Here is a 13,877-nt window from a genome sequence, read left to right on the forward strand (position 1 = left end):
TGGGGCACAGTGGTGGACTTACCATGTCAGTACTGGGGTGTATGTGAATCAGACAGGGGTGAGACAGTGGCAGTCCAGAACTCAGCCCTGAGGGTGAGTTAATGCACTGCAGCTCTTAGCTGGGGTTGACACTAACTGGTGCTTTTTGGGTGCCGTCTGTCAGACACAGCTCAATCAGAGCACGAGCAAAGACAGTGGGGGCATTTCTGTGCCACATCAAGCTGTCCTTCACTTGGTGGCATTTCAGGAGAAGTCGGTAGAAAACACGTTTCATCTGTGTGGCCGTCAGGAGAATAAAAAAGGGTGGCTTGGCCAGTGCACGTCACACACACAGAGCGAGGTTGGAGGTTGTTCTGTCCGTGATTGAGGTGTCAGTTTTATTCATGCACGTTGTCTGCACCCATTACACACAACTGTCCCCTGAGAAGTGGCTGATGTCATATCGACTCTCACACTGGCTGACCCCCCAGAGCAGGGGCCACCAGGAACTGCCTTGTGACCCGAATTCTCCTACATCTTCTTAATAATTCCTGTCTCAGTGATTTTCCTTATTAACCTCAGTAACATAAATACACATAATATGTTAAGGCCTTCTTAAAACTTAACAGTAAGCATAATTATTCAGTCAGCTATTTCAGAAGCTCTCTCTTACAACTGAAGGAGAGACTTTTATTATCTGTCTGGTTTGGCTTTACCTTCTAAAGCCACTTCAATGACTCTAAACTGCCATCTGACAGTAGTAGCACAGTTTTATTGTGTGAAAGAAGTTTCACAGCACATAGTTTTCCAACTATGTTGTGAAGTTTAGTTCCTTGAAGATGACTCACATATCAGCTGACCAGCAGTAAATATAGTTTCGTGTGGCATTGCACACAAATTGTCCAAGACATTTTTAGGATATATGAATACAAACCAAAGACTAAAGATTTACTAAAATTCCTTTCAGTAGCTGTGCTGCTCTATAACACGATGTTGCCCAGGGCGGTTACTAACTTTCCTGGATTTTCTTCCACCATTCCTTTGAATTTATGTTAGTGAGGCTGGATAAGACCTGCAAACAGAATCACTGAACATGCCACAGAACCTCAGTGGTTTGTAACACTTTCAACACCAGTTTGCAGCCCTTACAGGAGTTCGAGAGTAGCTCTGTTTCATAATACTTGGCCCTGTAGTTGGGAAAGTGAGCACAGACAACCCCACACGTACTGGCAGATGTGACAGATAAAAGTATTTAGTCTAGATGAATGTGCAGATCTGCTACCTCAGGAAAAATGCTGTAGGGTTTCCTCCATGCCTTCAGAGACTACAGAACCATTTAGGGTCCAGATGAGATACAACCTCAGGACAACATTTTTTATCAGAACTGACTCTTGGAACTCAGAGGAGGAACAAGGACCTCAGCAAGTTAAAAGAGAAACTTTGCTGGCACAGATCGCAATGGTGTTACAGGTAAACGTTTTAGCACTTGACTATTCTTATTTGAAAGGGCTTGTGGTGCTTTTCAGATACCAGAATGTTTGGGTCTGATGATGTTCAGCAAATAAATGAATTGGTAAGTTCAACCCACCCTCACTGAAGAAAGGAAGAATTTAGTTGATGCCAGCGGAGTAAGATGACCTTCTCTCTACCTGCTAATCAACATCATGAAATCTCCATGTAACGCAGTTAATGCTGGATGAGTCTCATGATTCAGAATCTGTTCTTTTCATCACTTATGAATCATTCTCTTTTTTCTTTTTTGAGTGACCCCCACACAAGAATCATTTCTATTTAATGGTCTTTGCCACATCCTTACAGAACCGTGGGCTGAAAAAAATAAAGCTAGCATTTTGCTTTCAGCTGACCAATAACTTCAGATTATCCATTATCCAAAACTGACAGAGTTTTTTTATATCTGGTTTTACATCTGGGACAGCCTTTTCAAAGCAATGAAGGTTAAATATATGTAGATAATGTTAATGCAGTCTCTGCTGAACCAGATTTCATATTTAACAGAACTTATGTACACTGATGAGTGCTAATATCTAAGGGTATCAGATGTTGCTAATTCACATCTTTTAATAATCCATGAATATTTCAAATGTTAACATTTTCCCTGGAATTTAACACATATTATTTCCAGCTTTCATTATCATACACAGAATGCATTGCTTAATGGCAGGGGGAGATTAACTTTCTGGATTTCTGGCTAAAGTCTCCCAAAAGATATAATAAATAATTTTTTTCTAAATAAAGTAGCATTTTTTCCCAGCTCCTGTAATCAAATTTAATTCCAAGAAAAAATTATAGAAACTGTAAGTTACGGAAAAAAACCCATAAGTAATCTGCCACTTTCTGAGTAATTACAGCTTAACTTCCGACTTTTATTAAAAAAACCTAAAAAATATAATTTTCCCTTGCAATCAACATTTTCAGCACAAAAATAACTGTTGAAATATAAATTAATGTAAACAAAAAAACACACTCTGTTCTTCTACAAGCTTGTTCAAGAACTTTTTTATCCCAGCAGCTGAGAACCAAAACATTGCGTACTTAAAAGCAAAACAACCACTAAAACCAATCAGTAGCAAACCCCCCACGTTTTTTATAGCAGCATCTACTATTAAACAACTCACTACATAAACAGTAAGGCCATTAGAGCCACAATGTCAAAGATGTTCTGTAAGCTGAACAGCAGAAACGTTTCCACAATGACTGAAAGCCAGCAAAGCGCTCCTTAAGATGTCAACAGGGAAATATAATTCAGTCTTAATAGGTTCAGAGCTTATGTAAGCCATGCTTATGGGGTAGTCTATTAAAAAAACAGGCGAGCCAGTGACATTACAGTAAACACAACCTGTAGCTTCCTAGAACGTGCAGGCTAAAGACATTTGAAACTCCAGTCAAAGACACTGTGCTGTCTTTGAGGTTCACACGTTCTGGACTAAAAACGAAGGGAAATAAAATATGTCCCAAAACAGTGATGGTTGAGGGGATATTCACACCTGTATAGAAAAGAGATCTGGAATCTTTTCATCCCCATGAGCGGCCTAAGAAATAAAATAATTATAACCAACCCAAGTGACTTATTTCTGGTGAAACATTATCTGTTCTAAGAAAAACCCCAGCAAGCCCTCATTCCCTATGACTAATGCAGTGATAACAATTTTGTATTTGGGATAGGAACAAGCTTCTCTGGGTGACAACTTGGTTCATCAAATTAAAGTCATGAAGCAATGTGAGATTTGCCCTTTCTGGATTAAAAAATGGTACATTTTCACACACCCACCAGGAAAAGAAGAAAAAAACCCCAATATCGTGAGAACTCACCACCAGGTTTCCTATCACCATGACCAACAAGAAGACAAGAAGGCACAGTGGCTGCCCAGCTACTTCCATACAGTCCCACATGGTCTCGATCCACTCTCCACACAAAATCCGGAAGATGATGAGGAACGAGTGGAAGAAATCGTTCATGTGCCACCGTGGCAAATTGCCAGTCTTGCTTATCTTCTTCACGTTGTCCAGGTAGCTTTTCCCAAAAAGCTGCATCCCTACCACGGCAAAAATAAAGACGATGATTGCCAGCACAAGGGTGAGGTTGCCGAGGGCACCCACTGAGTTACCAATTATTTTAATGAGCGTATTTAAGGTCGGCCAGGACTTCGCCAACTTGAAGACCCGCAGCTGCAAACAGAGCACAAACAACAGTGTCAGTTCACAGAAGCAACAGACATTTCAGCCAATGAATTATTAAAGTGGGTAAAAAGTGAAAGATGTTAAAATGCCACAGCGTGTGAGGTACAAGGCGATTTTAGCCGTACTTCCTGTTAACCCCATTACATCTATTAATAAAACATCAGCTGGGCTTCTAGGAAGAGAATTAAGTTTTCCAGAGCTATGCTCTGCCTGGTTGGATGGACAAGTTCTTAGAGGCACATTCCCCCACTACCACAGTGGGGATGGGATGGAAGGACAAAATATAGGTCTTAATATTTTCTTCTATGTTGCTTTTCCTCCTCAAATTAAACAGCCTGGCAGGAGAGAGCTTAGGGTTTGATCCCACAGAGAGAGAAGGAATTCCTCTGTGTTTCAGAGCAAGCCTCAGCCAGATGCTACTAGCTGTTCGCTCCCAGGGTGAAAATCACCTTTGTGCTGAGGATCACGCAGTCTGTGCTCAACCCACATCACACTTAAGACCTATTTTAGGGATGTAAACGGTGCCTAGCCCTTGTGCTCTGTTTTCAAGGGAAGGTTTAATATCAGCCCTATTGAAAAGGGCTTGCTCAAAAACTGCAAGGAGACACTCAGGACAGAGATGCAAAATTTGCATTTTTGAGTAGTGCAGAGAATTTTGAAAAAAAAAAAAATTAATTCTTCTGCTAAATGCAACCATAAGGGCTTGTTTTCCTGATCTTTAAAATTGTGAAGCCATATCATGGCCAGAATGATTAGCGTGGACATCCTGGTACACGAAGTGCAACACAAATGTCAGGCTGGCAAGGAGAGTACTTTTCTCTTCCAATATGTCACCAGTCTCTCATTAATAGAACACCACTATCCCCTGCCTAGCAAAGGAGCTGACAGCTAAGGAGTTCCTGGGAAAGACAGGTGCTATGTTATGTTGATCAGTTCTAGAAAAAAAAAAAAAAAATCACTCCGTGAATAATTCAAAGACACTTTCATTTGACAACGTCTGAGAGAACAGTGGCATGTTTATAACATAATTTAGGAATAACAACTTCTAAAAAACAACAAGATACTGGCTCTTGCATTTCTTGGGCTATCAATTATCTGCTGACTATGCTAACAGGTGTGCAGGTATAAACTGGCAGATTTTTGTTACAAATTGGAATTAAAATATTTTAAGTGTGCTACAAGTACCTGGCACAGCTAGAAGGAATCAAATTATGTTCTCATTTACCCTGATGTAAATCTGGAACAATTCCATTTATCCCGCAACCTATAATTAGTGTCATGTACTGCTCACCAGTTTGCAGCAATTATCGGCAGATGCATTTTTAAGAAAACAAGTTGCATTCATGTCAGAGTTTATATGTAATAAAAGAAGATGGGTAAGAACAGAATAAGACCATTACCAGTCGAAAGGAGCGTAAAACAGACAGGTTTCCCATGCTGGACAAACCCAGTTCCATCAGGCTTAGAATAACAATTATGCTGTCAAAAATATTCCAGCCCTGCTGAAAATAGTAGTAGGGGTCAAGGGCAATTACTTTGAAGACCATTTCTGCTGTGAAAATCCCAGTGAAGACCTGCAGAAAGAAAAATATGAAGTCAAAGTAACCTTTTAAACACAACTCCTTGCTTGCAGAGTTTCCATTGCTTGCAGGTGAACACAACAGAAAGCCAAAAACATTTTTCACAAACAAGTACTTTCTTTTTCATGGTTGATTCTTTATCACTATAACAATTTTGTCTTCTCTTTTCACAGTAATACACTGCTGTAAACTTACAACGACATCTGACTTCAAGCTTTGGATTGGAACATACATTTCTAGCCCCTTCCATCACCTGAAAAATCCCAGTGGTAAAAAAAAGAAAAGTGTAAAGGTGTCTTTTATAAAGGTTAAATCAGTTCATATCAGTGGAGAAAGCTGAGTGAATTCAGTGTGAGTGTTAAGGGTTATTTGGGTTGTAGTGTATCTCCTGTATTATCCTTTTTTATTTTGTTATTATTATCAATAGAAGGGCAACACACGCCTCCAGTTATTCTGAGGTTATTGCAGGCAGAGAAGACGATTAGAAACTCTAATTTGAGTCCTGTTTTTTTTTTTTTTTTTTTTTTTTTTTTTTTTTTTTTTTTTTTTTTTTTTTTTTTTTTTTTACAAATAATCACGGCAATTTTCTTTTCACTGCATCTTGGGAACACATTGGTTATTTATGACCCAGTTCAAATGTCATATGGTGGAACTTCTAATTGGAACATTTTTCTTTAAAACAACATATAAATATTACCTATGAGGCAGAGGGAGAGGGGGGAGGAAGGCTGCTGACAACAAATTCAGTTTTAACACATTCCTGTGAAGTATCCCAGATCTTGTCCTTTTATATGCCCTCCTTAAGCAACAGTTTAAATGCACAGTGCAAAGCCACAGTCAATTTAAAATGACAAAATGTGAGCACCAAGTTCTTCATATACTGTTTTATTTTCATTTCAAGTCCTAGTACAAGCTGCACAGAGCTTTGTGTTTCTGGAAAATTCTGGAATTTCTGGTATTTCTGAAACAGAAATAGATATATCTGCAGAAATAGATAATTTCTGGAAATGTATTTAGTAAAGCACATGGCTTTCTGTGAAACAATCAACATTAATGCACTTATTTGGTCAAAAAAGAGAGGGGGATACAGAGCTCATGCATCACTAACATACGGTCAAGGAGAAATGTTTTCCTTACAAGAAGCTGAATATTTGCAGCATTAGCCCAGCAAAACTGATCCACTCTGAGCAACAGGGATGAGACACCCAATAAGATGTGAAAGAGAAAACTTAAGATCATGTAGTTATGACATTAAGGAATAAAAATAAATGAGTATAGCCTGCACTTGAGAAAGGTTTGGCTTTACTCTCTAATGCTTCTGGAATTAATTATTCCAAGTGGTCATTTTACACAATTCCTTATGTAAATTACCTTCTCTTTCTCATAAGGAAAATGATACCTTAGATTGCAGCAATACTTTGGGGGACAAAACAACTGCCCATCACCATCTCATACCAAGAACACAACAAACAACCCATCTCATATTTCTAACTAGCCAACAATTTCTGAGTCACGGTGGTTAGAGACACCAAAGACTCCCACCATAATGCTCCTCATTTTCCTAGGACAGAGAACAAGACAAACCTGGATGTCTGTGAAATTGTATCCAGGGGGACTGCCTAAAGAAACTACGATACCACCCTGCATACGTTATGCAACCATCTTGCTGAGAAATGACTCAGGAGGATCACTTTCTTTGCCTGAATCATTTTAATCAATAGCCTTCTGAGAAGGAAATGTCACAGCAAGGCAGCAAAACGTCTGGGCCTTCCTAGAGGTATCAGGAACGGTGTATGTGCACCAGCTACAGATTTCAAACAGCGGTTGCCAACCGCCGGCACCTGGTACACGACGGCTGGGCTTGCTCAAGAGGATGGATGTGGATGTGCCATATGAGAAAGCTGAAAAGAAAACAAGTAGCTTAACATCCACTGGTGCCAAATATGACACTGTTGATTTGGAGGACTTTGTCTTTAAAGAAAAACCTCAAACCTTTTACCTATCGTTTCAGCCATTTAGGCTTTGATATTGCATAGAGGTAAGTCAGCTTCGAAAAGGAAAAGAAAAAGATTAAGGGAATCTTGCTCTATCTAATTTTTTGGGTGGTGTGTGGGCAGATGAAGCATGTAAAGATGTACATGTGCTTGGCTGGCCTTTTGCTCACATTTAAAAATGCTGATTCCTGTAAGTGATGAACTGAAGGAGTCTGAAAGTAGCAGATACTGAATGAAGCGGATGGACAATCAGAGCGGGAGAGCTCCGGTGGCTGCCAGATCCAGAGAAAGCAAATTAATGTTCCACTCTCATTCTTTCATTTCGCTCAGAAGCATTTGTTCTGAGTAAAAAAATGCCAAAGACCTGCCCTCTTTAGTATTTCCCCTGTTTAATGCTAGAATAATGACTTAGAGAGGGTTAGATCCAGCAGGAAGGCGACAGTCAGCCAGCGTGGGGGCTGAGGGGGGGCTGGCAGTCTGCAGCTTAGGGGATGCAGTCACCTGGCAGCCTGCCCTGGGGCTGGGACTCCCTTCCCTTTCAGAGAGAATTGCAAAAAATGTCAATTTTCATTAAAAATGACTTTGCAAAATCCTCCACAAAATGGAGTTACCTTTGTCTGACCTGCTCTACTCACAATCAGTCCAGTTATGCAGGGGTTTAGTAAAGCTGGTGAGGGTGAGCTGGGACAGTCTGGGTTCTCACAGACCCAACCTTAGATCTCAGAAGAAGGGGAGCCCCGAGACATCAGCCTGCTACAAAAAATACTGGCAGGCAGGCTGTTTTGCTTACTTTACACTTTAACACAAAGAGTAGAAATGGCTCTAGGCATTGCTAAGAAACTCACAGTGAGGTTTTTTTTTGCAAAATTTTGCAGAATTTGCTTTGCAAAATTTCTCCAGCCAAAAAAAAAAAAAAAAAAAAAAAAAAAAAGGCAAAACCAAACCATGTGTCTCTCTACAAACTTTCTCTCTTTGCCAAAAATTAGGAGTTGTGTTGGCAGGAGGTGTGCCAAGGGCTGAAGTTTCCCTGTCTGTGGTCTGCAAGGGAGAAGCTGATCTGCCAAAAGCAGGGAGCAGACACCTTGTCTATCCCGAGTGCCAGAGAGGGAATTGACAGCACTGCCACCTGCTTTGGTGGACACTGGGTCCAAAGGAATTTTTTTTTTTTTTAAGTCATCTTAGAAGACCACAAATTATTGAGCAACAAGAAGGAATGCTGGCTGCAAAGTGCAGCTGGGTACAGTCCTGTGAGATGACTTTCCAAGCTATCCTTATCTATTGCTTTCTGCAGAGGGCAAGAGAGACCCAAACAGATTTCTTCTTAGACAACAACAGAGCAAGATTTGCCAAGACACAGCAGCTGAAAAGTTGGATTCTAGTCCCACAATCTAGGAGAATAACCTTAACCTGCTGGAGGAAGCCCAGAGGACCAGGGTGAAGAAAAAAATCCGTATGTGACATACCACATATTCTAGGACTGATACAAAATGTCTGATTACTGCTACTACCCACCTAAACCTGCCAGAGCAGGATGCATCTCACTAAAGTCAGATATCACATCCGTAGTGACTCTGCATACTCCCACCACGGTCGATGGTTACTACAGTCACTGGCCTCCAGGCCACAGTTCACCTTATCCAAAAGTAAATACCTTTACAACATCACATTAATGTGGCTTAAAACTGTCCATTACTCCACATTGACTTTAAAGGGAGACAAAAGCAACTGGCACAGAGACAGACTCCTACGCTATAAATACCTAAAGTTAGGTGAGATGAATCCTGCTTTGAGACACTGCAGGCTTTGTTTTTTATAGAAATAAAGGGCTTTTTAAATCTCTGCTGTGAGCTTCTCAAATGCAAAGTTAGCAGCATCCACATTCCAGACCCTCCAGATTACTTGTGGTCCTATAGGACACCTCTGCTGCTACCACTACATTTTAGAGGCAACTCCACCATGCCATAGCTAGATGGCCTGTGCCTTTTCCAATTCAGACTCTTCTAAAATTAAAAGGATTTTAAAGGTTAAGTTTTAAAGCAGTAACACAAGGTAACTTTTAAACATAACTCAGAGAAAGATGATTAAAGAAAAAGCTTCTTTTTTGTAGTAACTGCAGAATTTTAGTGGACCCCTGGGCCACAAATTGTATCATATTGCCTCTGGAAAGGCTTTTATGCTGTCCCCGCAGCTTGGCTGTGGACTGTCACTCTGCTTTTCCTTGGAGAAGCATGGTCTCTGCTTGCTTCGCAGCTCTGCACCCGTCTGCTCTGGCTTGCACATTAAGAGTCTCCCCTCGAAGCATCAGCCATGCTTTGCTCCACGTCCCCTTTGCCCCTGGGTTTGCATGGGACACAGCACATGCCTCTGGAAAAGGCACAGCAGGGCAAACAGGGACATACAGAAAATGTACTATAGGCATCTGCCTGCATACATATCAGCCCCCCATTATCAAACACCACTCTATTTCATTCCTTGCTTATTTCTGTAGGTTTCTTTTTGTACTTAAAAGTCACTATTAGTCACCAAGAACTGCTGTCTTATCATTGCTTTACCAGAAATCCCAAATAAAGCTCATTAACCTTTCCCTTATCTCATTTCCCTAAACAGATATCTATCAGGAACAGCCCAGAAACATGGTTTTAATGTTCACTAATAACATTAAAATATGTTAGCTTGATAAAAACAGACCCTTGCTCTTCACTCAATTCTCTTCACCCCCAGAAAAAGGAACCCGTGTGGACTTGCTGGATATGTCATAGGCAGAGCAATCCTGGCAGTGTATCAAAACACTGGGTATTCCCAAGCCACATCCAACCCTTTAGAAAGCAGGAAATACACTCCTCAGGTAGCACTTCAGGATCAGGGTGACTTACCAAATTGCCTATGTAAAGCATGTGGTCAAATTCCTTTGTCATCTTATAATGCTCCAAGGCCATGAAGAGCGTGTTCAGCACAATGCAGAGGGTGATGGTGAGGTCGGTAAATGGGTCCATTACCACAAACTTGACAAATTTCTTGATCAAGAGCCAAAGAGGGCAACAATCCCAAATGAGGAATTTAACAGCAAAGTGGTTCCAGCAGGGAGGACATTTCTGGTGTGATTCCTCAAGCTCTAAGTCACAAGCAGTAAGTAACAGTCAATTCATGCTGAGTTATATGACAAGAGACCACTTAAAATGACTCATAACACTGAGGAAGGCCCATGAATTACCCCAAATTTTTTTAAGGGTAAAAATATTTCTGTCCTAGCAGGTTGGCAAATTACATACTTTGGGGTTTCTGCCAGTTGACCTGCACTTAGCAGACAGTGACCTAGTCTGAAAGTAATAACCTTTTAAAAGTGCACAGGCAAAAAGGGAGAATCACACTAAATATGTTAAGTCTACTATTATATATAGGCTTGGATTCTTATTCGATTTTCCATTCTGCCAAATTCAAATGGATAAGAATACACTGTCTTCATTTAACTTAGATTGGAATATATTTTTTCACCCCAGGTCACATTTTCAAAGCATCTTAAGTAATACCTTTTAAAGCAGTTAAGAGATGAAAGAGCTTAAATCCAATATTAAAGTTGGTTTAAGTACTTGAGAATGAGAGTATCACTGGCTATCAACAGAGCTTCTGTTCTTGATGTGCAATCCAAAAAGGTGTCAAACATTTGATTTTTCTGAGGCCCACATACAAAATCAGGGACCCCATTAGTCCATTTGAACATGCTACTAAAACTCCAGTGTGCTTTTAAAAGATGCTTTTAAAATATTACCTATAACACAGCTTTTATATCCTCATTTTACTTGCAGACAAAAGAACTGAAATAGCTTCATAAGTATAATTTGTGTTAAACGGTGAAAAAGAAAAGCCAAAAAAGACAGTTAATGGCTGAATGACAATGATTAGTGGAATTGCCTAATGCTTTCCTTTTCTGATTCCTTTATGGGCATGGAATGCTGTATAACAGTTTTAGTCTATATAATTAGAACCTGCACTGATAACGGGAAATCTTCAGCCAAGGCTGTTATTTCCATCAGTTCATAAACAGCCTCTTCTCCCAGGGCAGGAAGCATCCAGGACAAGGGGAAACGACCTCAAGCTGTGCCAGGGGAAGTTCAGTTTGGATATTAGGAAAGTTGTTTTCACTAACAGAGTGGTTAAGCACAGAAACAGGCATCCCAGGGAAGCACTGGAGTCACCATCCCAGGGATTGTTCAAATAATGAGTAGATGTGGCCCTTTGTGGGCAGGGGGTATTTGGTTGGACTCGATGATCTTGGAGGTCTTTTCCAACCATAATGATTCTATGATTCTTTGTCCATTTTTCTTCATCAGATAACAGGGATGTAGTATTAGGTGTCTTCCAGCAAGCTTTCAAAATATCAGACTATGTCCTATAAGCACAGGTTTTGCACAAACATCATCCACATTGCTCTGAGAGCTTTGGGAAACCAAATTGCTTCCAAGAAACAACTGTCTTTCCAGCCTCCAAACAGAAGGCTTAGAGGTGAAGCCTAAAATGATGAGAGAACCATCCATTTGAATGCAAAATCATATTTTTACCTTTTTTTGTTTGTTTTTTGAAACTTGCTTCTGAAAGTCATGAAGAGTTTAAGGTGGTCCCTTCCTAAAGGATATAATTTATAGTTTTCCAGGTTAATCTAGAACATATCTATCTACATCCTTACTCCTCACAATCATGCCTACCCAACCCTACTTATCCCACTATTTTTATTCTGGGGACCTTCATGATGGACACACATCAGATGAATGACTCTTTTCCCCGAGGTTCCACTCAACACAAACCCCTTTAAGCCCAGGCTGCTGCTAAAAGAGTTAGTTTCACCCTCCTCAGTCTAAACCACATGTGATTTCTCTCTCCTTTTGCCAGCTTTTGTGCTCCTGGACCTTCTGGGTGAGCTGGTTCTGCTTTTTGATCCAGCTGAAAACCATTCACAGAGTCAAATCAAAGTGCAGGAACACAGCAAGGGAAGGAGGAAGGTGTGGCTGTCCTCTTTTGGCAGTGATGTGGCATTAAAATAATTTAATCAATTAAGAATTCACATAATTTCCCAGCACAAATGATCTTTGGAAATCACAAGAGATTTAACATTTTTAAAAAATGTCTGGGAAAAACAGACAAATGCTGACTACCCAAAAACTGAGGGAAGAAACCAGGTGATGAAAGGGGAAGGAATTTCTGGTCTGGCTGTTTCAAAGTATAGCACAAATCATACAGTTGTGAGTATAGTTAAAACCCATGGTATATTTTATTCTGATATGATTTTCCTCCTGTTAACTATTCAATTTCAGTGACTAATCAAAGTCTGGGAGTTAGGAGACATTTGATAAGGACTGAAACAGTTTTCTTCTATATAGAATCATAGAATCATTTATGTTGGAAAAGACCTCCAAGGTAATTGAGTACAACCATTAACCCAGCACTGCCAAGTCCACCACTAAACCATGTTCCTGAGTGTCACATCCTCTGAGTTATCCTAGACTTGATGGTCCCTATTTCTGTGGTATAAAATAATAGAAAGCACCATCAAATAAATAAGAAGTCCAGCTCAGGTCTTTTAGGCATTCTTAACACATTATAAAAAAAAAAAAAAAAAAAAAAAAAAAAAAAAAAAAAAAAAAAAAAAAAAAAAAAAAAAAAAAAAAAAAAAAAAAAAAAAAAAAAAAAAAAAAAAAAAAAAAAAAAAAAAAAAAAAAAAAAAAAAAAAAAAAAAAAAAAAAAAAAAAAAAAAAAAAAAAAAAAAAAAAAAAAAAAAAAAAAAAAAGAGCAAATCAATCAGAAAGGTAATTGCTAAAAACCCCACAGGAAACAAATAAAACCTTTGCAGAATACATTAAACACTGGAATATACTGAAGTGATTATTTCCCTATTAAGAATACAACTATATATTTATGTAAACACATCTTCTGGCCACAATGTTGGTGCATATAACCATGGGAAAGGGAAAAAAGCTGAGGAAGAAGAAGGGCTTTGTGGTTTCATGCTGGCCTATCTCCAGGAGATAAGTCCAGTTCCTGTCTGTAAGGCATCTCTTATCTAAGTTCCTCTTGTCTTGCCTTGCCTTCCTATTCATCAGTCACACAGAGAATCAGGCTGCAGGAGAATCCACAACTTCCCTCGCTCCACACTGTGCTCTTGACAGACATTTTTCTGTGCTCTTGGGTGCTACCTGTGGGTTTAGGTGCTACCTAAACCTACTAAAAAACCTACAATTTACAATGTAGCAGACACAAGTAAAGAGTCCAGGAATGTGAGGTCTTGCTACAAGTTGCCTTGTTATCGATAAATCTGTGAGAGGGAAATGCAAAGTCCCCCTCTGTGGAAAGACAGAGAAGGGAAATCCTCCTGCACCTCGTGGGAAGCCTGATGAGCAACGGGAAAATTTGCTGAGAAATATTTGGGTGGTTAAACGGGTCCTTTGAGCATCCTTAAATTTCACGGTGGGATTCAAGTGAGAACTCCCCTCCCCCACAGCTTGGATGTTCTGCATGTAGCTGGTGACTGCATGTGCCAGGCGTTCCATCAACCCCAGAGAGATGAGACGTAAATATACGTACAGTCACCCAAACAAGCTGGCACTCCACTGCCCTGCACCTTGGTGAGCCCTCT

At 39.9% G+C, this 13,877-nt stretch overlaps 1 protein-coding gene across 10 annotated transcripts in view; it reads right to left on the reverse strand.

The window, feature by feature from the left end:
- LOC114062271 (sodium channel protein type 5 subunit alpha-like) overlaps nucleotides 1-13,877 on the reverse strand; it is a 216,818-nt gene that overhangs the window by 88,409 nt on the left and 114,532 nt on the right. For all 10 annotated transcript variants that reach the window (XM_027893534.1, XM_027893533.1, XM_027893532.1 and 7 more), the window contains 3 exons: nucleotides 10,126-10,364; nucleotides 5,079-5,252; nucleotides 3,310-3,666 (listed from right to left, as the gene is read on the reverse strand). In XM_027893534.1, coding sequence (XP_027749335.1) covers nucleotides 3,310-3,666; nucleotides 5,079-5,252; nucleotides 10,126-10,364 — 770 coding nt within the window. The remainder of the gene's footprint in view (nucleotides 1-3,309; nucleotides 3,667-5,078; nucleotides 5,253-10,125; nucleotides 10,365-13,877) is intronic.

Source organism: Empidonax traillii, unplaced genomic scaffold (assembly GCF_003031625.1).
Source record: "Empidonax traillii isolate 1590-97213 ecotype Southwest subspecies unplaced genomic scaffold, ASM303162v1 scaffold393:size534744, whole genome shotgun sequence".
NCBI classification, from domain to species: Eukaryota; Metazoa; Chordata; class Aves; order Passeriformes; family Tyrannidae; genus Empidonax; species Empidonax traillii.